This window comes from Dipteris shenzhenensis, chromosome 21 (genome assembly GCF_047967505.1).
Source record: "Dipteris shenzhenensis isolate YYH24624 ecotype China chromosome 21, Dip_SZ_1.0, whole genome shotgun sequence".
NCBI classification, from domain to species: Eukaryota; Viridiplantae; Streptophyta; class Polypodiopsida; order Gleicheniales; family Dipteridaceae; genus Dipteris; species Dipteris shenzhenensis.
Genome location: NC_141616.1, coordinates 54,502,060 through 54,529,525, shown reverse-complemented (window position 1 = coordinate 54,529,525; position 27,466 = coordinate 54,502,060). Strand labels below are relative to the sequence as shown.

Genomic DNA, 27,466 nt, shown 5'->3' with positions numbered 1-27,466 from the left:
AGTGAGAGCTTTCTTTTGCTCCAGAAAGCCCCTTGAGTGCTTCACTCTGTTGCTCCAATTTCGGCCTCCAGCCTCGAACTACTCAATTTGGGGATAACTGTGATTTCTCTTTCCGCTTGCAACTATCTCCAGAGGTTTCATGATAGAAAGTTCTGAAATTATATCAGTTATCTTTTTTCTTTAGGATGTTTGATCATTGGATGTGATCTAGAGCACATTTGAGTTGCATCTTTGGAGCACCTTCCTGCAGTTTGACAGTTTTACAAGCATATGCATAAAAAAATTTGTGGTCAAAGGTCAGCATTTCTTCAAAGATTTGACTGTCAAAGCTGCATTTATTATTGCTTGACTGTATCAGATCAGTTTAACAGAGATCCACCCTCTCATGGCTACCATATTGAATATGGATAAGTTCAATGGTAAAGGCTTTCACACATGGCAGATGAAGGTTAAGTTTGCATTGATGAGGGAAAACCTCTGGGGGCTTGTCAAACTGGCTTCAACTTCTTCTTCAATAGCCTCCAATGCTGGAGAATCCTCAGCTCCGACACACCCGGCAAGAGATCCTGCTAGAGAGGAGAAAGCCTATGGCATCATTGCTCTTGCCTTAGGAGATGACTATATTCAGCACATCTCTGACTTAGAGTCTCCTTCAGAAGCTTGGCAGAAGCTTGACATTATTTTTTGTGCTAGCTCTCACATCTCAAAATTGTCACTTAAGATTGCTTTCTTTGAACTGAAGTTGGTTAGTGGCACTCCTTTGGCTGCCCATGTCAATCATATGCGGAGTCTCATGACTGAACTTGCTTCTATCAACTCTCCAATCACTACAGATGATGCAATGGCAGTGTTGCTCAAGAGTATGCCTGTAGATTATGATCATGTTGTTACCACTTTGAAAAATCTTCCTAATCCTAATCTTGAAGGTCTTATTTCTGCTCTTCAAGAAGAAGAAAGGCACATGGAACTCCGGAGAGGCAATGACACAGCCTATGCCATAAAAATCCAGAAGGGCAAGTTTTCACCTTGCAAACATTGTGGGAAGACTAATCACCTCTCAAAAGACTGCTTCAAGATCAATCCATGCAAACACTGTGGCAAAAAAAATCACCATGAAAAGTTTTATAGAGCAAAAAAGGAAGCAACTACAAAGTCAGAAACTGCCAATCTACTTTCAGTTGATGTGCCTCCACAAGATGAGGCATCCTATGAAGATTATGCTTTTTGAATCATCTCCATATATGCTCCAGATCTCCCTTTTTTATGTTGAGTCAAGGTACTCAGCCTGGATAGTCCTCCAAAATGAATGAAATAAACTATTGTGTTTTGTAAACACCTCTGGTCACCATATGATGTAGGCCATGTGTATGTGTTTTGCTCCATGGTACCTCCTGCAGACATTGTGTGCATGTACATGCAGGGGAGATAACCATTGGAAGGTCTTTTGTATCCCTTTTGTTTACTTCACACCATTGGGAACCCCTTGCTAGCATGAGAACCTAGCCATAGATTTATCCTTGACCACCATGAGATGGCATGAGAAACTATGAGACTAGATGTATCCTTAACATAGCCTGAGGCATTCCCTTGAGGGGGGGTATGATGGGATATCTCAAGGTGTATGCCCCAGGCACACCTTGGTTTCTATGTGTGTGTGTGCTAGAGGCACAATTAGGTGCCCATAAGCACTGTTAGGTGGTGGTAGATGCCACATAGGATGATTGAGAGAATCTAGGAGCAGATTGAGGAAATGATTGTGGAGCTCAGAGGTCATCAGTGATGTCAGTGATCATGTAAGAGGTGCCTACATAAGGACCTCACCTTTCTTTATTCTATAAGCAAGCATTCTCATTTTGTGTTCACTTCATGCTTTCCCTTCAGTTCCCCAACATAGGATGGGGAACAGACATAAGGAAAGATGGAAAGTGGAACCATACTTAACTATGCCACCTAAAAAGGTCAATCTACAGGAATTCCAGTTGTCCTTACTATGCACCCTACAGGCTCAATGGCTGACAGCAGAAAGGAAGACCAAGTTAGAATACTACCAAGATCAAATAAATCGTAAGACCAAGTTAGAATACTACCAAGATCAAATAAATAGTATATGCTGGTCATCATTCATGAAATCAGATGCCTCTGCTCGGCCATACATCAGCACTCCCATCCCTCTTCTCTATTGCGGGAATATTGCCAGATTCCGCACAAGGAATTTGCCACAACATGCCAGAGTTTGCAGATTTTGTGATTCACAGACAGCCGAGACAGAGGCACATGTAGCCCTACAGTGCCCCAAATATGCACAAATCAGGGATGATTACCAGCAGATACTGGTAGACACCACACAGCTCTCATCAGTTCTCTCCACTGGCTCTCTGGCAGCATTGGGGTCTTTTGTCACTCGTCTTTTTTCGTACTGTCAAGAACTTAAAAACTCTTGACCCCTCCACATCGGAGGAGATTTTTTGTACTGAGGATTAGGTCCCATTTTTGGCCCCCCAAGGACAATAATAAATTCTACTTCGACTTCTCTCTCTCTCTCTCTCTCCACGATGACACAGGCTGTGACCTTTGTCTCTCAGACATTGGGAGTACAGGATCATGGCATAGTAGGAGCATATAGAGTCGGGAGGGATCGTACTAGAGAGCAGCCCCTCATTATCAGATTCAGAGATGCCCAGGCACGTCTAGCTGCCCTCAGGAGGAGAGGGACACTCAGAGACCACCCACAGATTTCCATGGACGAGGATCTGACTCACATACAGGTTGAGGAGCGCAAGGCGCTCATGCCTCAGAGAGATGCACCGAGCTCAGGGCAAGTGGGCAGTGATCAGGGATGGCAGACTCATCACAGGCACCTTGAGGCGTGCTCCCACAGTGCCTAGAGATGGCAGACCAGCAGATATAGCCCCACCTCCACCTCCTGCTCCGACCGCTTGACGGGACAGGGCCCATGGGACACACCACCCGTCAGATAGTCTACGCATCGCTGTATGGAACTGCAATGGTTCTTTTACAGCACAGCCAGACAATCTACGGGGGACATTCTTTGGGAGAGATATCATCTTTTTCACGGAGACACACGAGAGTCCAGAGAGACCTTTGCCACGAGTGACAGGGTATACATGGACATCTGCTTTCAGGCAGCACACTCGGACATTTGGAGTGAGAGGATCTGGAGGAGTGGCCATTTTGTACAGAGAGCATCTCGATCGGATCATCACAGTGGAGAGAGCGGATTCACATGCCCGATTCTTGTGGGTACGCATCCGCCGCAGAGCCCCTCAGCGAGATCTTTTTATTGCAGTTTGCTAATTCCCCCCGGCGCAGTCGATCTATTCTTCCACTGGACCAGGCCAGTCCATATTTGAGGATCTCTCAGCGGACATTGCAGATTTTTCACATCGCAGAGAAGTCATCCTTTTAGGAGACTTCAACGCGAGGACCTCAGACAGACAGGCCCTCACTTATGACTTCATGGAGGATCCGGTCATACTCCCAGCATTTCACGATGATAGCCTCTGTCGGACTTCATCAGACTGCACAGTACAGCCCACAGATCAGGGACGTCAGTTACTGGAGCTCCTCACCTCGCACGGTATGGTCATTTATAATGGCTTGTCCAGGTGGCCACAGTCTTCCATGCCTACATTCTCTTCTGCTTCTGGGCGTGGTACTAGCGTGATCGACTACATCATAGGTCCCCCGACTCTAGTCCCTTCCATCCATAGCCTTACTGTTAGCCCCTTCATGCCCTCTGCCGACCATGCACTCATCCACTTTACTTTGACTCATGTCTCCCATGACCCCCCCCCCCCTCGTTATCACGACCGCCAACCCTATTATGAGGTTCATTTCGACCACCAGTTCGATGATGTATATAGCCAGAACCTCAGCCGCCTACTCCGTCCTCATCTATTAGATGCTCTACCATCCACGCAGGACCGGTGGGAACTTGTACATACTTCACTCGTTTCTGCCGCTCACATGTCGTTCCCTGCCACATGTCATTCGTCTAGTCCCCCACCGGTTGGTCTTGTTCCTTGCAACGGTTGGTATGACGAGGAGTGTAAGGAACTCCGTAGGAAACTTCACCTTGAGACCAAGGAGAAGCCTCCCCTCCTTGCCGAAACCAAGAGAGACTACAAGCGGTTGGTTAGGCGCAAGAAACGCCAATTTCTAGCCCGGAATGAGGAGGAGCTGAGAAGCTTGCTTTTCAGCTGTGACTCCAAGGAATTCTGGAGAAAATTCCTCCGCTTGAAGTCTCAGAGCCCCCTCACAGATCCACGTGTCTGGTCTGCATATACTTCAGCTCTATACGATGTTCCAGATCAGCCAGCCATCGATTTATCCCATACCCCTAGGCCAGCTTCATCTAGTCTCTTCACACCAGAGAGTGTCCGTGCAGCAGTCCACCGATTGAAGAACGGGAGAGCTAAGGATCATGATGGATTGCAAGCGGAGTATGTAATCCATGGGATTGATGCCTTAGATTTTGTTCTTTCCCGTCTCTTCAATGAGTCTGTTTGTACAGGCCTACCACAGTCCTGGTTAGGCAATACCATAGTACCTATTCACAAGTCGGGGGACCCTATGGAGCCGTCGAATTACAAGACCATCATGATTGGCCACGTTATGGCCAAGATCTATGCATCAGTTTTGGAAAGCCGTATAAATGACCATGCCGAGACGACAGGACTCAGAGCCAGAGGGCAAGCTGGATTTCGCAGGGATCATTCGACACTTGACCACATCCTCACACTCAGGGCACTGGTAGAGGAGGCGAAGTCACGAAGGCAACGGCTTTATTGTTGCTTCGTGGACTTCAGGAAGGCATTTGACACAGTTCCGCGATTCAGATTGTTTCATAGGATTCGTCAGATGGGCTTCAGTGGAGAGATACAGTGGGCTATCATGGCTTTGTATGAGAGGGTCACTGGTCGGGTTCGCACACGTGAGGGGCTCTCAGAGGAGGTATGCAGCACGATTGGGGTGAAGCAGGGTTGCCCGCTCTCTCCTACTCTCTTTGGATTATATATTGATGAGCTAGAGATGTTTGTACAGATGACAGGCGGTGTGGGCTCTACTCTCTCAGGATCCTCCATTCCTATCCTCCTGTATGCGGACGATGTGGTTCTCATTTCCTCTACTGCTCACGGCCTCCAGGCACATATTGAGGCACTCCACAGGTTTTGCCAGGATAGGGGGTTGACCGTAAACCTTGGCAAGACCAAGGTTATGGTTTTCAACACCTCTGATCGTATTTACAGCACGGATGAGTTTTGCTTCACTTATGACGGACAGCCCATTGAGCTTGTTAGAGAGTACACTTATTTGGGGGCAGTTTTCAGGGGACCGGTCTTCACCATGACATATGCAGCACGAGATAGGATTAGTAAAGGGTATGCTTCGTTGGCTCATCTTGAGCGTCAGTGTTTTCAGTCCCACTTTCAGCATCCCGATACGAAATCCTTGCTTTTTGATACATTGGTGAGACCAGCTGCGATGTATGCAGCTCCTTTCTGGGCAGGAGACCTCGGCGCTGCAGATTGGAGACGAGTAGAGAGGTTACAGATCATCATGTTCTCTCGGCTCATTAGGGCCAAGGCTACAGTTCCGCACGAGATCATGCTAGCAGAGTTTGGAGCTACTCCCCTTGCATTGGATGCAGCGTTTCAGTCGGTCATGTATTTGCACAAGGTTAGGGAGTTTGGAGACTCAGCAGCAGGCAGAGCGGTTGCCATGGTTAGCACTTGCATCTTCTATGGAGTTGGCACGATCTGGGGCCCGATACTACTGGTACTTCTGACTCACTAGGTGGCTCACATCTCTTGGACTAGACATGGATAGACTGCCTCCCTTCCGATACAGCATGGATGCCCCTCATCTCGAGTTGACTCGCCACGAGCTTAGCCAGGTCACGAGAGCAGACTTGCTGCAGCTTCATACGTATCGCACTTGGATTTATCCCACGCAGCTTCCGACGAAGATGGCCACATATTGTGACCACTTCCTTCGGATCTCAGAGGATGGGTTTGTCATTCCACCAGGCTATACAGGTATCCACATGTCCCACTCACTGAGGATTGCCCTTGGCCAGCTTAGAGTCTCTTCGCATCAGCTCGAGATAGAGGCTGGTAGGATGCGATGCATGGAGGATGGACGGCGACCAGGCCGAGAGACCAGAATCTGCCCTTGTTGCACCATGGGAGAGGTGGAGTCAGAGGAGCACTTCATTTGCAGATGCCCGCTATATTATGAGCTCAGAGGTAGATTCCACTGTCTCTTCACGCATGGCTTTGGACCTCTCTCACGAGTGATGGACTACGAGGACCAGCATTGCCTAGCTCTTTATGTCAGGGAGGCCACTATGCTTCGACGAGACTACCTCAGAGACCATTAGCACAGACCGGAGCGTGATAGAGCCCAGCCTGATAGAGCTCAGGCACACGCTATACCAGAGGACAGAGACCAGGAGGAGCATGAGGAGGTCAGAGCTCACACAGGACAGCTCACACAGGACACATGCCTCCACCCTGTGGATGTACATATGAGATGGTTTGTAGACGCTGCAGGATCTTGTTACATAGGGGACGTACTCGCCGCTTCATCTCCAGACGATCCAGGATGATGGCAGCTTTTCGGAGGAGACTTACTCATGGAGATCTCGCCCCACCAGCCGCTCACCTCACCTTTGCTCAGATTTGTACTCTCATAGCAGGAGGCAGAGTCGATGGACAGGATTTCCAGTATTATTTTGGTTCTCAGACTCCGTGACACCTGGACTTGTATCTTTGCATTGGCATATTGTACTCATCCCCCCATTTTGCACCCAGGGGCGGTTTTCCTGCATCTAGTTTACTTTGTATTTAGGCTCAGATTTGACATTATGTACTTTCACTTGCATTGTATTGCGTAGCACTTAGATGATATTCGACGATGCCTCTTCTTTGTGGCACGTTGATTTTGTGCTATCTTGTATGCAGAGTTCTTGATGTCCCATGGGCCCATTTTGGCCTTTAGTGGACAATAATACACTTTCTTTCTTTCTTTCTTTCTCTCTCTCTCTCTCTCTCTCTCTCTCTCTCTCTCTCTCTCTCCATCCATAGCTCTTGTCTAACCCTCATTCGTCTATAGCTGTAGCTCCTGAGCCCTTAGCCTTTGGCCTAGTGCCGCTAGCAACTAGGGTAGCACCTACCCCAACCAATAGAGCCGCCACCAGTCAGGACAGCTCCACCCTCAGCCAAGTAGCGACGCCACCACAGCGAGGTCATTGGGGAGCCAGCAGGAGTCATCGTGAGGTTAGTCGGGTATTAGTGGGGCTTGGCTCCGAACAGGTCGTACGGTCCAGGTACACCCCAGGCCAGGTTGAGCCCTTGCCCTAGCCCTGGGGGGTTAGACACAATCAAAGGGCTATCAGATTTGTGCACGTCAGTTTCACCATGGAGTTCCCAAAGATGAAGTTGTTCCCCTCGACTCCAGCTAACAAGAAGCCATCCTAGGCTGCCATTGCTTCCAACACCCTCTCCATATGCCTTGACTTATCACAGATTTCAGAGCAAGTATGACCCCCACAAGCATATTTATTTCTTTTGCAGCAAGAACTTAGAGATGTAAAGCTCTACATTGCTTCTTTGGAGAAAGTAGTTTCAAAAATGAAGCGCAAAGGCAAACGAGAAGTAATCCAATAAGTTTTACAGCAATGTAATACTGCAGCTCCTACACCACAGCTTGTGACCAAAATACAAGAAATCATCACCACTCGGCTCAAATCTATTGGACAGGAAATAGCAACAATGCATAACAAGATTGACAAATGTGATGTCTATGAAGAGGTAAAAGAGCAGGAAGCTATAGCAGGTAACAATAAGATTTTAGTATTGGGGGATTGCAAGACCCTTGCCTTAGTTGCTTTAAAGAGGAAGAGGAATACACTGAAAAAGAGAAAATAATCCAACTCAAGAAGGTGAACCACAAGTTGAATGGGATGAAAATGACATAAGCCTTATCACTAGGAAGGGAAACCAAGCACAGGTTTATTTCAAAGAAAGGATTTTAAGAGCCAAGATTCTTAGATAAACCAATAAGCTGAGGGGTACTAGTCTGGATATCTGAAGAGCTCACTCAAACTTAGCTCAAAAAAATGAGAAATGAACTTACCAAAGTGAAGGAAGCATTTAAAGAAGGCAAATGGGCGGTCTATTGAGATGGACACACACTCATATGGCATTTGAAACCTAAACCCAAAGACTCTTAGACTTAAAATGATGTAAGTCAAGCCACTCTTAGTATAGTATCTGAATGTAGTTATGCTATAACAATTGCGGGCTGAGCTGCTATATGCACTCCCCCGTAGACTCTGAGTCTTTAACTGATGTTGATGATCTTTTCTATCTTTGCACTTTCTCTCACAGACCCGCAAGGTCTTCTACAGATCTCTCTCTCTCTCCGCCCCCCCGCCTACCTGCCCTAGCAATTAGCCGCCTAGCGCCTAGCTCCGTACAACCTAGACGCACCACCCGAGATGATCCCACGAGATGAGATCAACCGTATCATACGGTTGGACCTCCTCCAGCTCCATACATCTAGGGCTTGGGGGGGAGAGGAGTTCTCCACCAAGATCCAGTTCTACCATGATCACTTCCTGAGGATCTCAGAACACGATCTTGTCATCAGACCTCAGTGTCTTGAGGACAGGAGAGTTTCACACGCACTGAGGATCGCCATTGATCAGTTACGAGTCTCATCACATCAGCTACGGATTGAGGCAGGGAGAGCTGCAGGCATACCCAAAGAGCAGAGGACTTGCACACTATGCCAGATGGGGGAGATCGAGACAGAGGAACATTTTCTATGTGTTTGCCCAGTATACTATGAGATATGAGGACGATATCATTGCCTCTTTCAGGAGGGACATGGCTTTGGCCCACTCACACGGCTGATACATTTTCACGATCAGGTCTGTTTTGGGCTCTACCTGCTTGAGATGCACCGACAGAGAGACACTGATGCGACAGGCCAGAAAGTAGCATGGGCTGATGCCACAGGTCACCATCGACAGATCACAGACTTTTATGCATCTGAGTCAGCTCTGCCAGCGTAGCTGAGGGAGAGGAGCTTGATGAGATGAGAGTATCATGGATCAGCGTAACCGAGGGAGAGGAGCTTGATGAGATGAGAGCATCATGGATCAGCGGTAGGAGTGCCCACCATGATGTGGCTAGACGAGGGACACACTCCCCATGTGCGACACGGAGAGAGCCCAGAGTACGCACGATCGAGGTCCGGTCTATCTCATCCCTTCTCAGAGGCGACCGCCAGAGACGAGGCATCAGCCTTGACGTAGCCCACTGGATCCAGAGATCGAGGAGGCCACGCCCTCCCCCACGTTGCGAGACAGCTCAACAGACACAGATACGAGAGCTTCTCACATCTCATCAAAGTGCCACCAAGTTACCTAGCTATATGGAACCTGAGCATGTACTAGGAGTGCTAGCCCTAAGCGCTTGACACGCTTCTGTTACTTTACTACTCTAGTATTTTGTTCACTAGCTGAGCATGTTAGCATTTTAGCTTTTGCTTTCAGTTCTCAGCAAGGGTCTTAGTGAACCCTTTGCTTCAGCCCTCTGTGGCTTGTATGAGGCACTTCTTGGATTCGCACTTTGTCTCATAGGCCTGCGAGGCCTCTTGCAGAAGTTAATATATCTTTCTTTCTTTCTCTCTCTCGCCTGCCTGCCCTAGCAGTTAGCCGCCTAGCACCTAGCTCCGTACAGTCGTATAGCCATGTATAGTCAAGTCCGTATAGCCAGGTCCACATCACGCATCGTCCCCGTATAGTAGTCGCCATACAGCCGTACAACACCGTACATAAACCACATAGTCATACAATTGTATAGAGACCGTATCACACCATACAGCGAGGTTTGCGCTGCCAAGAGGAGTTTCGTCACAGCAAAGCATACCCAGCTCCAGGGTTTAACCCAACCCTGGGAGTTAGCCACAACGGGGGTTGCCAAATACATGCATGCCACAATGGATGGATGCCAAGACGCCCATGGCTTTTCCCAAGGTCAAGACTTTTGCCTCACCTTCGACCAAAGCTTCATACTCCATCGTGGCCCTCCCTTTGCCCCCCCCCCCCATACAAGTTTGCAAAGACACCTTCCCAGTGTACAAAGAATTATTTACAGCACAAGGGGATGGTGAGTATGATAGACCCACAAGAGCATATCTATCATTTACAGCAGGAAATCCGTGAGCTCAAGCTCAGACTTGCAGCTCTAGAGAGGGAAACAAATGCTTGGGAAGGACAAAGAAAGCAGGAAATCATTCACGAACTATTGCAGATACACAATACAGCAACATCCACACCATAGATGGTAACTATAGTCCAGGACTTGGTTGCAACTCAGCTCAAGTCAGTGAAATAGGAAATTTCTGCAACATTGGACACTAAAATCAACACATCAAATGCGTATGTAGAAGTACAGGAAGAGGAAAAAAGGGTGGCAAATGCAAGAATCATACGCATAGGGGGGCTATCGGATGGCTGGTTTGAAGGAAGTCACCAGGAAAAGCTGGACAATATCATGGGAAGAATCCAATAGATAGAGTGGGAAGCTGAAGATGTACTTACTGTCGTTATCCAAGAGGGGACACAAGCCAAAGTATGCTTCCAAGACAAGATGAAAAGAAGCAAGATTCTCAAGCAAACTAATAAATTGAGAGGTACTGAAATATGGATAGTGAAGCTGATTCAGCTCAAAATGAAGGCCAGCACATAATATTCACTAGGTCTTGGTCTTGGGTTTGGACCACCTTTGTCCATGAAAGATCTCCTACATCATTTCGCTGGTGGTATAGGGTGGCCTCCCCATTGGACCTTGGCTACAGCAGATGAGGAGGTGTAATAACCGCCACTATTGCACAACAGGACATTAAGAGACGATTTGCCCTTCAGCATAGACAATTAGCTAATGCTCACTCAATATTGTTTGCAACAGTGCAGCACATCCAATGCGTCTTTACTTGGGTGATGGCAGCCTAGCTGACAAAGGCTCCATAGAGATGGTTTACTAGAAAAGTAGGCACATTTACCACACACGATTCAAATTGGTTTTCAAGGATCTAGAAAGACTTCCCTCTGAGAAATTGTTCTATCAAAGATTCATTTTGGCTAAACCAAGGAGCTACAGAGATTTATGGGATAGGAGCAAAAGTAGACCAGAGATTGCATACTCAAATCAAGGTTTATCGCTTTGATTTGCAACTTCTTCATGATAGAATGCAGCTGTGGGAATGAGACTCTCTTATGTGGGATGGGTGATAGATAGTATTAGGTCGATTTCTCGAGACCATTTCTGCCAACATCACGGCCTAGAACATCTGGGTAGCATGATGCACCTTTGCGATGGGGAAGCGACAAGTTCATCTCGTCACCACTCTCGTTAACATATGGCTGGAAGCTATTTATGCCTTGCGTGTGATTTGAGAGCAAGATATAGAAGGTCTCAAGAAAACTACAGAGTAACAAACTTTTTTGCAAGGCCTGCTATCTTCTGTACTCTCAAAGATCAAGGAATCTCCTTGTGTATAGCCCACCACACTGACCATCAGCACTTGCTCCAAGGGTACCATAGGTATTGAACCTGGACCCAGAGGAGAACGCTGCAAGATAGTCAGGATTCTCAATCAATGCCTCACAAATTGATGATCTTTTATAGTGTTTCCAATGCATTTATAGAAGTTTTTTTTATAGAAACTACTACATCTCTAGCCCGAGGAAACCTATAGCCTCACCCCATGAAAGAAAGCTGTTTTCATTTGTGAGGAAACCGATTAACTTGTGTCAGTTGATCTTAGCACGTAATGGTAGAAGTATTGGCCCATAAGAATGAGGGGACTCTCGAGGAATGCAACGGTCCCCTCCATGAAGACTATTCTGTCATCTGTGACCTTTGAGTCTGGCAAGTTCTGATCCTTTTGAATCGGCATCTCCATCCTTATCAGCTTAGAACCCCTTGATCCCAAGTAATACCCAAAATTCTGTACAAAGAGGAAAAGGAAAGGTGTCGAGGGGCACCCCTACTGAATCGCTTGAGAGAGGGAGAAGGGCTTGCATGTATATGCCAAAGAGGAGCTAACTCATGCTATTTCGTACTAGGTTGCCTCTAATCAAGCTTGGCAACACGCAATCTGCCCGTGGTGCCCTCTAGAAGAGCCCAGTCACTTCTATTGTAGGCCTTCTCCAAATCCAAAAAGACAACCACAAGAGAGGTATGGCCTCCAAATCAGTGAACATGTAGTTCATGATATCGCGGGCCTGTTTGTGTATCCTGAATGAGATCTAAAAGCAATGTCTAAAGGGGGGAGGCTCAAGATTTAGCTAAGACCGGAGGCTCAAGACTTAGCTAAGACCTTTCAGGTGGTGTCCAAAATGGTGATTGGCCGCAACTGATGAAAAACATCCCCCTTGGGGGATGGGATATATCAATCCCAGGCATTGAGATGGAGGCATCATCCCTGCATCGAAGATTTCCTGGAAAGCAAGGCAGGGGCAGCTGCATATCATGTCCCAGAATTGTCAAAAGGTGGGGAAGAGTTCGTCCCCTTTGGGCCATTTTCATCCTACTAATGCCTTCAAGGCATCTCATTAAAGATCCGCTTCAAAGAATATAGCGACAATATAATTTCTTGCCTCAAAATCCTTATCTTCCTACCTATTGTCTTCTCATGATAGGCAGGGTCATAAAACCGGGACATACACCTATAAAGCAGAGAGTTTACTTGACATGAAAGACTTGTAAACTTTGAGATGTTCTAGGTGCTAGTTCCTCAGGCTGCATTACATATTGTTCGAAAGCTGCAGAGCAGTTCACTTGAGTTTCTCATCAACAAAAACTTCAACGAGATGTGCACATTTTTTGGACTGGTTTATCTTCAGAGTCCCTTGATACTATTCTTCACAGTCACAAAAGTTTCCAATTTTTTCAACCAGAACGGTTTGCCCTACCACCCCAATGGAGGCCATTGTCAAAAAGTACTGAGAGCCTACAGACTTCTCCTTTGGATTGAAGACAGCAATAAAACACACCAAGGCATGAGGTACACCACGTCCATGTAAAGAGCTATAGATAACATTGGTTCCTTACCAAGGCCCCACCATGAAGAGCAATCGATGCCGAGTATAGAGGATATTGTGGGATAGGGCACAGAATGCCATCACGCTCTGAAGTTAAAATAAGTTGCATCATCGTATGAACCTAAAGCACAGAGTTTGGCATAAATTAGGATTAGCAATAATCTTACCCTAAATCATAGAGTTTGGCATTTTTTATTTAAAAATTTCAAAAAGTTTGGCATAAATTAGGATTAGCAATGACAAAGATTACATGTGGAGAATAATATTGGACGTTCTGAAAAGAAGAGTCACACCGAACCTCTATGAATTTGCATAAAAATAAAAAAAGGGCACAATACTTTTTATGAAAAAACAGACAAGGATGTGTGGATATGAGATAGACCCCAGGGCTTGCTCCATCTGTTAGAAAGATGTCATCTGCATTTGCTGGATAACCATCACGCTTAGCAATTCCTTCTGCGATAGTGGCTCTAAGAGATTTCAAACCCTGCCAAAACTAAATAGATCATTCACTGTATTCACAGTACACAGAAACATTTTTTGTGCTCAATAATGTGCTTTTAACATCCCTGTTCTTCTTAATGTTGAAACATATTAGACAGGAAGAGCATTACAAGCAGGTTCAAGCTCCATTTGACCTGTTACATAATCCTCACCTCTTTGTGTGTTCTTTTTTTTTTTTTTGGGGGGGGGGGGGGGGGGTGGAGGGGGTTCGGGGGACAGTTTCACAGTTTCTTGTCATATAATATGAATGGATTTCACCAAAAAAAGTGTGTTTTGGGTGTTTTCCAACTGCTGCTTGCAACGATAGTTTCAAGGGAGAAGGTTCTTCAGGTGTCACTACTATTGGTGGTGCAGATTCTTGCATGAATCAGTCTACGTTGCTCCAAGATGTAGGACGGGGGGGGAAGGGGGGGCTGGCTATGGCGGATGATTTTGAACAGCCTGAGGGAAATTTGGACGTTTGTTCCCCAATAGCAGAAGGAGATGTCGATTTCGAACAGGCTCAGCACAGGTCCTCTTTCTGTTTTCAGGCCTCTGCAGTCTTGTCTCGTTCAAAGAGAAAGGGCAATGAATCTCTACACAGCCAAGACAAAGTTCCGAAACCTGATCAATTCAGTTTCCCTTCCTCTTTGCTGCGACTTGATACGCTTCACACCCTGTGTGTGGAGTCTGTAAAGAGATTTTCATTATCTTCAACTCTACATCACAATATGCTTTAGGATCCTGTTCTTCGTTCCTTACGTGAAATCTCAACAATCCGGCTTGTGTATATACTTTATGGGCAGCACTTTGAAAGAATTTCAGCTTCGAGCTTGGGTCAAAGATGTCGTTGGGGATGCTGCTGCTATTTCTCATTTTGTTTTCCTTGGCAAAGGGTTCTATTAAGCACAATGTGCTTCTTTTGATGTATTGTGCTCTTTGGTTAGCAGAGGTGGTATGTGGGCATAGGGTTTTTTGGCTCATGTGATGCCATCGGACCCTCGTTTTGATCCTGTAACAGAGTACATGTCTATTGTCCAATATGGATGACTTTAAAGTCCCTTCTAGTGCATATTCTTACACATATACATTCTATTGCAGCATTACTTGGGAGGGTGTTACATGTCCCTCAATAGAGATATTTTAATTTCTAGGTTTGCATTCTTTGGGACATGCAGATGTTAGTGCCGGCTTATTTGGATATTGGGTTGAAGTGTCTTGTCCATATTGTATTCCTTTATGTTTTTCTTCCTTCCCAAATGCTTGTTACAAATGCCGGAAGCTTGGTCTCAAAATGGTAAACTCTCTCAGCCTTCCCTTCAGGTTCCTACTATGAATTTAGTGGACAAGCCTATCTCCAAGATTCCAAAGAAAGCAATGGAAGAAAGTGGATAAAATGCTTGTTGGTGTTCCGAGATCACTTGTCACTGATCTTCCAGTTGTCTCTATTTCCAATTCTTTTGAGGCCTTGACGTTGCAGGTTACTTCGGATTTAGACCCTAAGCAATCCTTTGTTCTCCACTCGGCTGCTGTGGACTCTCATGCTATGCATGTATCTCGTGAGGTTTTTTAGGAGGGTTCTATGCTTGTGAAAAATGAGCATCTGGCTGTGGATATGATGTGTCATACTGTTTCTTTGAATGCAGCCGTTGATAAGGTTGGATACCACGTTGTAGATGAGATGCCTAGTAGTGATGTTGTTCCCTCTTCCTCTACTTCTCCAACACATATTGATGCTAGTTCAACTGCCTCTTGGGAGCCCCTTCAATTCAACAGTCCCTCTTTGTTGGTGTTGAGCCTTAGGCAGCCTCTCCGATCATTGTGCCGCAGTCATGTGAGTTACAAGTGGATATGTCTACTATAGATATACCTGATGATGCAAATCAGGAGCAAAATGTGGAATTGAGAGAGCCAGATACACTTGTAGCCTTTGATAAACCCAAAAGCAGTTATTTACTTAAGAACATGCATCTTATGACACAACAGGTTTTCGACCCTGTGATACAAAGGTTTTGACTTCCCACTTATGTAAAGAAAAATCACAGGGGTCAAAAGATATTACATTTTATTGATGGCACTACTATTATACTCAGTGGTTTCTTTTGCTTGTACTTTAGGGTGGGTTTTCACCTCTTTCGAGGTTTCCCACATAGTAATATAAGTATTACAACAAAAAAAAATGTGTGTGTGCACTGTGTGGGTTTGCAGGGGCCTACTTTGAATGCAGGAAATTTGCTCATATGGCTTCACAATGTCCATGGCTTCGCATAAGATGCCTCTTGAAGCAATGCCTACTATTCAAAATAAGGATGTCCTTGGAACCTCAGGCTTAAATATAAAATAAATAAGCCAGTTCCAGTTGTTCCAAATAAAGGAAAGCCTTAGGGTTTATACTGCTAATGCCCTCTCCACCTGCAGCAAAAGCAAAGGAAAAATCCTCGAATGAAGGTTGGCAAAACCCAAGGATAATTGCCTCAGCCAGGAGGCCCATTCCTTCTCACAGATGGATGGGTGCCTCCTCTACTGGGCACACCCCAGCTGAGAGCTCGTGTGGGTATTACTTGGGCTGCCATGACTTGGAGCCATACTCTATTCCCAAAGGATGATGATGCTGTCTTATTGCCTGGCCCTCAGGATGATGCATTAGATCCTGAGGTGGATATGCAGTCTTGATTACTGTTTGCAGTATTTCTGGCATGTACATGCTTAATATGCTGCCAAAAATATGGTGTTTGGGATTATGTGATCTGCAAAAATGGAAGATTATATGGGCATATGTCAAAAAATTGCAGCCGAATATCATGGCCTTGCGGGAGCATAACCAGCATGGTTATGCAGGCCAGATAGGGCATTTTGTAGGGTATGACTTCTTCTATGTGGGTGATAACTCCTTTTCCGGAATTGTGCTTCTTGTAAAACATGCTTTTCAGCCAATAGTGGCTTATAATGACCGGAATAGTCATTGGATTATTGTGCAATGCCTTGTGCAAGGTCAGATGTTTGAATTTGCTTCAGTTTCTGCCCCACAATCATCTCATCACAGAGCTTTGATTTGGAGGGATATGCTACAATATCCTTGGAGACAAAAGGCATTTTTCTGTGGAGATTTAACAATGCACCACAGCCAGGAGATAATACATCTGGTCATTACACATTCAGAGGGAGTGCATTAGACCCAATAACTCTGTCAATTTGGCCTAGTTGACCCCTGGAAAGAGACACGGCCTTTGCTTCATGGTTATACTTTTCAACATAATGTGCAGTTTCCCTATCGAGCTAGATTAGATTGCTGGTATTTGTACAATGTAAATCAATATGGAGCTTTCACTTGTAATATGTGGGCTAATTGTGCTTTCATGCATCCACATCATGCTCCACTTTAGTTGCAGCTGTCTTTTTGTGATATTTAGCAACACAGATTGCCATATAAAAGGCTCCTTTTGATGAACAATGGTTATTTGGAGTATGAGGCATTTAAAATACGGTGCGGGATGCTATTGCTCCTATTTGGGCACACTGTCACATTGATGTTGATCATGCTTGGACAGCTTTTGTTACTAATATGCAGCATGTCATCCGTGACTATGGCAAGAAATTTATGCATTATATCAGAGAGGACTTCGTAAAAGGTAGAAGTTCCTGTCAAGAATTGACTGAAATTAGTCATTTTTGCGAATTATCCCATGACGAGGCTCATCCCTTGTGTCAGGCTACCCATTTCTTTCAATGCAATGATCATAGAAAGGTGGAGAAATGGGAAACTAGGGCCAGGCAAAGGGCTTTCACAAATAAGGGCTCTCTTGAAAGAATTCTTTAAGAGCTTACATTATAAAAAGCAAACTGCAAATATTTTCCGGATTAAAATTTCGGATGCTACTTGGACCACTTCCAGAATGCAGCTTGCCAAGGCTTGTGTTACTCATTTTGCTAAACATTTTGGGCAGCTTGTTTCACAATCATCGGTTCTTATGTCGGCACGGTAAGAGCTTCTGATGTCAATCCAATTCTATCTCTGCAAGGCTATGCAGCTTGAAGTTCCATTCAAAGAGAGAAAATTGAAAGATGTCATTAGAGCGTGTGGGAAATAGAAAACCCTAGGTTGGGATGCTTTGATGGTGGAGTTCTTTCTCCAGGATTGGGAGGCTATCTCACCTATGCTTGGGAACTACATAGATGCCAACCTGTTGGAAGAAAGGATTGGTTAAATTATTCCCCAAAAAACCTTTGTGTGAATCTTTTGTAGAGTGGAGACCCAATACTCTCATGCATGTCATCTATAAGCTAGTTCCTAGGATGATAGTGGCTCGCATCAAGGGCTTTTTGAATGCAAGGTTGCATCCTACTCATGATGGTTTTATTCCTTGCGAACATATTACTGACAATATTGCCAATGCTTATGTTGGGGATCGAATATTGTATGTACACTGAGCAAGATGTTCTCCTATTGAAGATGGATATTGCTAAGGCCTTTGAAATGGTACAATGGGATTTTATCTCGCAAACAATGAAATGTTTGGGATTTGGGGGGGAAATGCAGCATGCTATTTATTGGTTAATCAAGGCAGTGAAGCTGCTGGCATTCTAGCAAGCGATATTACAGATCAATGGATCCTTTTTGTTCATCGGTACGACAAAGTTGTCCTCTCCATGCTTTATTTTATGCCATAGATACTCATCCTGTGCTGAAATACATGGATCATCTCTTAGCTATTGGTGCATTGCATGGTTTGGATATACATGGCACCAAGCTTGTCTGTCACCTTAGGTACCCTTTGGGGTGGAAAGTCACTTCTCATCAACAAATGGACTGGGTGCTTGACAATCTTGAGGAAAAACCTAGAATAATGGAAGTTGGCCACTTTCCCATTACATGTCCATTATCGTACAGTTCAATCGATTGTGGTTTCTTATATCCAGTTTTACTTGCCTTTGATGATGTTAGCCAAGCAGGACATCTCTTGCTTTATGTCTCATAATGTGGAGCTTTTCTGGTAGTCTCATTATCATTGGAAAACCCTATGGCTTCTTTCAATGGATCATCTTTGCTCACCTAAAATACATGGGAGTCTGAATATCCTTAATATTCAAATATAGATTTTAGCTCACAAGGGGAAAATGATGTTGCAATTCATACAAGGTGATCAGCCATGGATTTACATGGTGCGACACTTGGTGTTACAATTGTCTTCTAGTGCCTTTGGTCACTAGCAGCCCACCCAATGGGATTTTATTTTGGGTCACATTGAAGGTAGAGTCAAGGGATGCCCGTTTGTCACTTGCATGCTTTCTAATTGGAAGCACATACTTTCCTACCTTAAGTGGAATGGCTGGGATACTCTTGCAAGAAATTATTTGTGTACTGAGAGCCTTCATTGGTCAAAGTGTTCTTCCCTTCATTGGCCTTGCAGGAACCTCACCATTCTTATTTTCTTTGGTCCAACGGAATATGCTATGTCAATGATGTGTTGGATGCTGCTGGTATGTGATTTCTTTTGCTACAGCTGTTACGCACTATGCATTATAGGCCACTATGGTTTTTATTGTCAAGAATGCTCCATGACATTCAGCCAATACCTTGTCTTGAGATTGTTGACCGCCTCAAGGACTGTGTTCTTCAATCAGCTGACCATGTTCGTTGTGCCCTATCGTTAGCTGATATCACGGTTGCATCTTTGTATAGGGGCATGATAACTCCTCTTTGGGGCCTCTCTTCATGCCAATTTCATATGGCTTATGACACGCACTTCTAGGTGAGCGAGGAAAAGATTGCAGCACACTTGGGCCTAAAAACCTCCTCTTCGACAAAAGTTTTTCTTGTGGTGATTTTTGCTTGGAGTTCTTCCTTTTGAAAAATTTGGCTCATCGTCACATGGCTCCTACGACTTGTCGATGATGTCGATCCTTGAGGGAGTCTATGCCTCGTCTCTTTTGGCATTGCCCGAATTCTCATGATTTCTTACTTTTACTGCAACAAAGGTTGCAGCTCGTTTCCCCAATCTTGCTTTGGCAAGCGATTTTGGTTGTTTGGTTTTCATCCTATAAGGCAAGGATATGATCTTCTCTTTTATTGGGTTCTTTACTAGGCACTCTGGACCCTATGGAAAGACTGCAATCATAGGGTATTTGGTGATCCCTGATTGGCTAAGTATCACATTTGTGCATCTTTAATGCTGCCTTCTTGATTATCATGCCTTCTTATCATATAATGCTATCTTTTGATGTTTGTAAATGGTTGTTGCTCTCTTTGGGACTCTCTTTTGTAACGTAATGACAAATGGATTTCACAAAAAAAGTGTGTGTGGGTGTGTTTTTTTTTTTGGGTGAAGGGGGGGGGATTTTGTCTTCCAAATCTTTCTAGGGTTCTACCCTTCACCTGCACTCACCCCGCCTAAGTCTCATTTTGCCTTCTGCTGCTATCCCGTCCTTCCAAGGTACCTGCTGCGACTACTGTTTGCCATCCTTGAAGCTCTCCCTTGGGTGTGCTTTCCCTTCTCTAGGCCATGGTGTGGTCACTTGTCCTCTTAGGAGCATCCACCTCCAGTGCACAACTCTAGCTCAGCTCTTTGTTCTGTCGCGTGTCTTTGTACGACGCAATTCTCTGCCCTGTCACCTCTCCACTTCCATTCGTTGCCCTCTTTCTGTGTTCCTTGCTGCAACCTCGTACGTGTGTGTGTGGGTTTGTGTGTGTGCATCAGTAAGCTATCTCGAGTTCATCTTTTGCTTGCTTTGCTGTTTGCATTTTCTTGCCTTTTTCTCTCTGACTTTCTCTACCATACACAGCCTTTTGGGTTTGGCCTTTCTGGCTTTTTTCCTGTTCAAAAATTCAGGGCTGTTTATACACCCTTTTTTCTCACTCTATCTGGTTGTTTTACTACGTAATTTCGAATGGGATTTTACTTCTCCAAATATATCAGTGTTTATAGGCCTTTCTTGCGTTGGTGTTCATAGCCTTGGATGCCAGATACTCAGCTCAATCCGTTTGAAAAAATCTATACAAAAGAAAGAGAAGCTCAGAATAGAAAGCAAAAGCATGTGATGGGTCAGGATGACCCTTTTCATGTCTCGCATGATGCATAACTATATATGAAGTCATGCACGAGGGGTTCGAAAACACCAAAAAATATTGGAAGGAACCTGCTCCTACAGTTGGCATTACAGTTGAGGTTGATGATATTGTTGATCCAATTAGGGAGTATGCCAAGATGCTGTCATTATCTTTTTACCAAGCCGAATGCCACTTGCTGCTGCAAATGTGGGAGACTGCTGACACAAACTTTGGGTGACTGCATTATCTGACCTGGGGTTTCTTTGAAGTAATTATGACAGATGAACAACATAAGCAAATGCTTATGAAGCATTCTCCCCTGCCTTGGTGTCCCACACGAGACTATCTATCTTTGATTAGGCATTGCTGCCCTATTTAGGTCACGATTGTGGCTTTCCCTCAATGTTTGGAGAAACTTTTACCAAAATTTGCAGCCTTGTTGGGCAAGGTGGTCTATCTCCCCCCCCCTGGGTGCCCTAAGTCTCGTTTCACCTTCTGTTGTTGTCCTGTCCTTCCAAGGGACCTGCTGCGACTACTGTTTGCCCTCCTTGGAGCTCTCCTTTGAGTGTGCTTTCCCTTCTCTAGGCCATTGCGTGGTCATTTGTCCTCTTAGGAGCATCTACCTCCAGCACGCAGCTCTAGCTCAGCTCTTCCTTCTGTCACGTGTCTTTGTACGATGCCTTTCTCTGTCTTGTGACCTCTCCACTTATCTTCGCTACCGTCTTTCTGTGTTCCTTACTGCAGCCTCCTACGTGTGTGCATGGGTTGTGTGCGCGCATCAGTAGGCTGCCTTGGGTACTTCTTTTGCTTGCTTTGCTGTTTGTGTTTTCTTGCCTTTACCATGTACAGCCTTTTGGGTTAATCCTTTCTTGTTTTCTTCTTGTTAAAAAATTCAGGCCTGTTTGTACAGTTCTCTTCGCTACCGTCTTTCTGTGTTCCTTGCTGCAGCCTCCTAGGCGTGTGCGTGGGTTGTGTGTGCGCATCAGTAGGCTGTCTTGGGTACTTCTTTTGCTTGCTTTGTTGTTTGTGTTTTCTTGCCTTTGTTCTCTCTAACTTTCTCTACCATATACAGCCTTTTGGGTTAATCCTTTCTGGTTTTCTTCTTGTTCCAAAAATTCAGGCCTGTTTATACACCTTTTTCCTCACTCTATCTGGTTGTCTTACTGCGCAATTTCTATTGGGCTTGTACTTCTCCAAATATCAGTGTCTATAGGCCTTCCTCACCTTGTTGTTCATAGCCTTGGGTGTCAAATACTCAGCTCAATCAGTTTGAAAAAATCTATACAAAAGAAAGAGTAGCCCAGAATAAAAAGAAACAGCATGTGATGGGTCAGGATGACCTCTTCATGTCTCGCATGAGGCACAACTCGTTTATGAAGTCATGCATGAGGGGTTTGAAAACACCAGAAAAGATTGGAAGGAGCGTGCTCCTAAGGTGGGAACGAACATTTGGTTTTACATTATAATTGAGGTTGATGATGTTGTTGATCCAAACTTTGGGTTAGTGCATTATGCGGCCTGGGGTTTCTTTGAAGTAATTATGACAGATGAACAACACAAGCAAATACTTTTGTAGCATTCTCCCCTGCCATGGTCTCCCACACAAGACTATCTATCTTTGATTAGGCATTTTGCCCCTCAATGTTTGGAGAAACTTTTACCAAAATTTGCAGCCTCGATAGGCAAGGTGGTCTATCTTGCCCCCCCCCCCCCCAAGTGCCCTAAGTCTCCTTTCGCCTTCTACTGCTATCGCGTCTTTTGAAGGGACCTGCTGCGACTGCTGTTTGCCCACCTTTGGAGCTCTCCTTTGGGTGTGCCTTCCATTATCTAGGCCCTTGCGTGGTCACTTGTCCTCTTAGGAGCATCTACCTCCAGCGCACAACTCTAGCTTAGGTCTTCCTTCTATGGCGTGTCTTTGTACAAAGCAATTCTCTGCCCTGTGACCTACCCATTTCCCTTCGCTGCCCTCTTTCTGTGTTCCTTGCTGCAACCTCCTCCATGTGAGTGTGGGTTTTTGTGTGTGCATCGGTAGGCTGTCTCGGGTACTTCTTTTGTTCATTGTTTTTTGTGTTATTTTGCCTTTATTCTCTTTAACTTTCTCTACCATATACAGCCTTTTGGATTTGGCCTATCTGGCTTTTTTCCTGTTCAAAAATTCAGGCCCTTTTTTCTCACTCTATCTGGTTGTTTTACTTCGCAGTTTCTACTGGGCTTATACTTCTCCAAATATCAGTGTTTATAGGCCTCTCGTCTTGGTGTTCATAGCCTTGGGCGTCAAATACTCATCTCAGTCAGTTTTTAAAAATCTATACAAAAGAAAGAGTAGCTTAGAATAAAAAGCAAAAGCATGCGATGGGTCAGGATGACCCTCTTCATGTCTCACATGAGGCACAACTCGTTTATGAAGTCATGCATGAGGGTTTTGAAAACACCAAAAAGGATTGGAAGGAGCATGCTCCTACAGTGTGCATTACGGTTGAGGTTAATGATCTTGTTGATCCAATTAGGGAGTATGCCAAGATGCTGTCATTATCTTTTTCCCAAGCCGAATGCCACTTGCTGCAAACGTGGGAAACTGGTTGGGTGAGTGCATTATGCAGCTCAGGTTTTCTTTGCAGTAATTATGACACATGAACAACATAAGCAAATGCTTCTGGAGCATTCTCCCCTGCCTTGGTTCCCCACACAAGACTATGTATCTTTGATTAGGCATTGCTGCCCCATTTAGGTTGAGGTTGTGGCTTTCCCTCAATGTTTAGATAAACGTTTACCAAAATTTGCAGCCTCATTGGGCAAGGTGGTCCGTTCCCCTCGGGCTACAGTGATTTGATTGTAGCCACTATAGCCGAATGCATTTCATGTTCTACCACCTGACCTAAGCTCCCATCTATAAATGGTATCGAAAATGGATCAGGGTCAGTCTACGCATTCGATTTCCGGTAATCCACACATACTTGGAATTTACCATTTTTCTTTGGCACTACCACAATGGGAAACAACCAACCATTGCGGTTAATAGCATAGATAAATCCTACCAAAGAAGTTGATCTAATCGATCTGCTTGTAGAATTCCAGGATGATCAATGCTGGATCAAGGATCCAAAGAAAGGGTATGAGATTGTGGCTACAGGTTCTTATGAGGCCAGCGTGGGTCTTTACAAGCTTGATGCTCAGCCCTATAATCAGCATGCTATGGTTGTCTCTTTTGCTACTCCAAGTGATTTATGGCATGCTAGGTTTGGTCATGCACATCACAGAGCTTTGGCATATTTGCATAATCATAATATGGTTGAAGGATTGCCAAAATTACAGCAGCTCGCTCAAGAGGTGTGTGAAGCTTGTGCTCTTGGAAAGTTGCATCGCCTACCATTCCAAAAGAATGGTCCAAGTTCAATAAGAGCACAACGGGTCTTGCAGATTGTGCATAGTGATGTTTGTGGACCAATGAATGTTACAACCCATAGAGGTATTAGTATTTTGTCACATTCATTGATGATTATTCTAGGTTCACTTAGCTCTTTCTCATGAAAAGCAAATCTGAAGTGTTCAATTGGTTTAAGGAGTTCAAAGCATTGGCTTAGAACCAAACCAATTCTAGAATTGGAACACTTAATTCTGAGAATGGAGGAGAGTATACTTCACATGCTTTTGAGGGATGCTTGAAAGAGCATGGGATAAAGCATCACAAAACAGTGCCATACACGCCTCAGCATAATCCGATTGCAGAGAGGAAGAACACGACTCTCATGGATATGACACGGTGTATGCTGAAATTTAAGAGAATGTCAAAGGCATTTTGGGGTGAAGCAATCGTTACAGCCACATATATTCGGAATCGCTGCCCTACACAAGCATTCATTGACATGACACCTTTTGAGGCATTTTATGGGTACAAGCCCAAGGTGAATCATTTCAGATTGTTTGGGTCTGTTGCATATGCTTTAGTACCGGCTGAAAATCGATCCAAGCTTGATGATAAAAGCATTAAATGCATCTTTGTGGGGTATAGCACTGAAAGCTGAGGCTTTAGGCTTTATGATCCAGCCACAAGGAAAGTCCAGTTGATGTTCCCTCTACCTCTCAAACTCCAACAGGGTTGCCACATGTTGAGGATTCTTTTCCCTCAAATGTTTCAGATTTGCAGCGAGCTCATGGGGAGGGACAGCCCAATATTTGGAAGCATTATCAGTGCCATGCAAAGGATGTTACTCCACATGCTATTCCCGGCGGGACAGCTGAAAATTCAGCTCCTAGATGGGCTAGGTTGACACTTGCAAATGCTAAATATCAGCCTACATTGGAGAGAACCAGGGCCATCACTCAGAATGCTAAGAAGAAGGTGAATTTTGCTCTCACGACCCAAGTGATGGAAGCTAAAACTGAGCCTCAACGCTTTGAGGATGCTTAGGGCAATCCGGCATGGCAGAAAGCCATGGAAGTTGAGATTAGATCTATTCAAAAGAATGCTACATGGGACTTGGTTGATGCACCCATTTTCAAATGTGGTTGGCACCAAATGGATCTACAAAATAAAGTATCATACAAATGGTGCAGTTGAGAAATACAAAGCCCATTTAGTTTGCCAAGGGGTATGCACAAGAAGAGGGAATAGATTATGAGAAGACCTTTGCTCCGGAGGCCAAGAAGACTACCATTCGCTCTATCATCTCTCTTGCTGTGTTTTATGGTTGGTCTATGTACCATATGGATGTCAAGACCGCCTTCCTCAATGGGGATCTCAAAGTCACGAGCATCCACACGCGCGTGGCCATGCTAGCTAGTGCCAACGCAAGCAGCTAGGTCAACGGCAACGCATGCGTTCATATAGCCATTCAGGCAGCCTTGCGCAATCAGCAATCAGCACACAGTCAACGGACAATCAACGCCACGTCATTAAAGGTAAAAAAACATAGAGTTGACTTTTGTCAACAGTCAACATGTTGACTCTTTTGTCAACGTTGACTTTTTTGACCGACCTAATCAATGATCAGCGTTGACCAGCCAACCAAGGTCAATGGTTGGCATTGACCAAGTCGGCCAGGCTGACCTATCACCCTATAAAAGGGCAGCCTTTGGCCCTCATTCTTCATCCACTCTTCAAGCCTTCAAGCCTTCACAGCAGCAGAGCCCAGACCCCCCGAGTCCCCGCAGCAAACCAGTAGGGTAGCCTCAAACTCTTCAGACCCCTTCATACAATTGTATTCAGCCCTTTGGGTATTCATTATTCAATTGTATCTATTTTCCTCTTTGGAGGTCCACTACATTTTCTCCCTCTAATTCTCTCATGCAAGAATTTCAAATGTCCCTACTGAGCACTTTGCAGACCCACTGGTTGACAAATGAAAAGAGGACAAAGCTGGAGTATTATCAAGACAACATAAACCCTTCATGTTGGTCTACATACATGTCCATGGAGGCCTCTGCTCAGCCCTACATTAGCACACCTATTCCCCTTCTCTATCGCAGAAATATAGCCAAGTTTCGCACCAGATCTCATACGCTTGCTATAGAGAAAGGAGCTTGGATGCATCGGCCCACACACGCCAGAGTTTATACTCTCTGCGACTTGCAGTCAGTTGAGACGGAGGCACATGTAGCTTTACAGTGCCCTCGATATGCACATATCAGGGAGGACTACCAACAGATACTGGAGGACTCCACTCAGTTGAGATCAGTTCTCTCTACTGCCTCTCCGACAACGTTGGGATCTTTTGTCACCCGTCTTTTTACATGTCGTCAGGAACTCATAGATTCCTGACCCCTCTTTTTTAGGAGACTTTCTTTACATTGTATTGAGATGGTCCCATGGGTCATTTTTGACCCCCCATGGACGTTAATAAATTCTACTTCTACTTCTCACTCACATCCATAGCATCACTTTGTGTATTGAGTGCATCATTTTACAGTTGCAGTTAGTATTGAGCAGGAGAGAGAGTGAGGATAGTCTATCTCCCGCTACACTCAAGGAGGAGGTCTATGTGCATCAGCCCCATAGTTTTGTTGTTCAGGGACAAGAACACAAGGTATGCAAGCTCAGGAAGCCTTGTATGGGCTGAAGCAAGCGCCTCGTGCATGGTATCATAAGATACATCAGTTGTTACTATCCCAAGGCTTTGTCAACACTCATACAGAGCCAAATTTATATGTTCTGCAACAAAATTCAGATTTGTTCATGTTTGTTCTTTATGTCGATGACATCATACTCACTGACAGTAATTTGCAGCAAATTGCAGCAGTGCAGTCCGTCTTGTGTCAAACTTTTGACATGACAAATTTGGGCCTCTTACACTACTGTCTTGGCATTGAACTTTGGCAAACCCAAGGGGGGATTTCTATGTCACAGACAAAATATTCGAAGGATTGTTGCAGAAATTTAAGATGGAGAACTGTAAGCCTGTGACCACTCCATTGGAAAAGGGAATCAAGCTGAGTAAGCATGATATAGCTGAAAACTTTGATGGCACATTGTACAGGCAGTTAGTAGGCAGTTTGATCTACTTATGCTCCACACAGCCAAACATTGCCTAGCCACAAGACTTCTTAGCCAGTTCATGCATTGTCCCACAGCCACGCATTGGAATGCAGCGAAGAGGGTTCACAGATATGTACAGGGTACACTTTCTTACCATGTTTATCTTTTTCCTTATTCTACTTGGCCGTGGTGGTTTGCCACTGGTAGGCCGAGTATCAGTTGTCACCTGGTTTGCAGATACTTGACGATTTTTACCATTGAACCAACAATCTAAGTCATCATGCCCAAACTTAGTGCGAGAGTTGCAATTTGCAATCTTCTTCTT

The 27,466-nt window shown here is 44.9% G+C and overlaps 1 protein-coding gene across 1 annotated transcript in view; it reads right to left on the bottom strand.

Moving 5' to 3' along the window:
• LOC147889082 (alanine aminotransferase 2-like) overlaps positions 1-27,466 on the bottom strand; it is a 261,417-nt gene that overhangs the window by 166,512 nt on the left and 67,439 nt on the right. Inside the window, exons 7-8 of the mRNA XM_087392259.1 lie at positions 13,524-13,628; positions 13,152-13,262 (exon numbers count right to left, since the gene is read on the bottom strand). Of these exons, the coding sequence (XP_087248385.1) occupies positions 13,152-13,262; positions 13,524-13,628 (216 nt within the window). The remainder of the gene's footprint in view (positions 1-13,151; positions 13,263-13,523; positions 13,629-27,466) is intronic.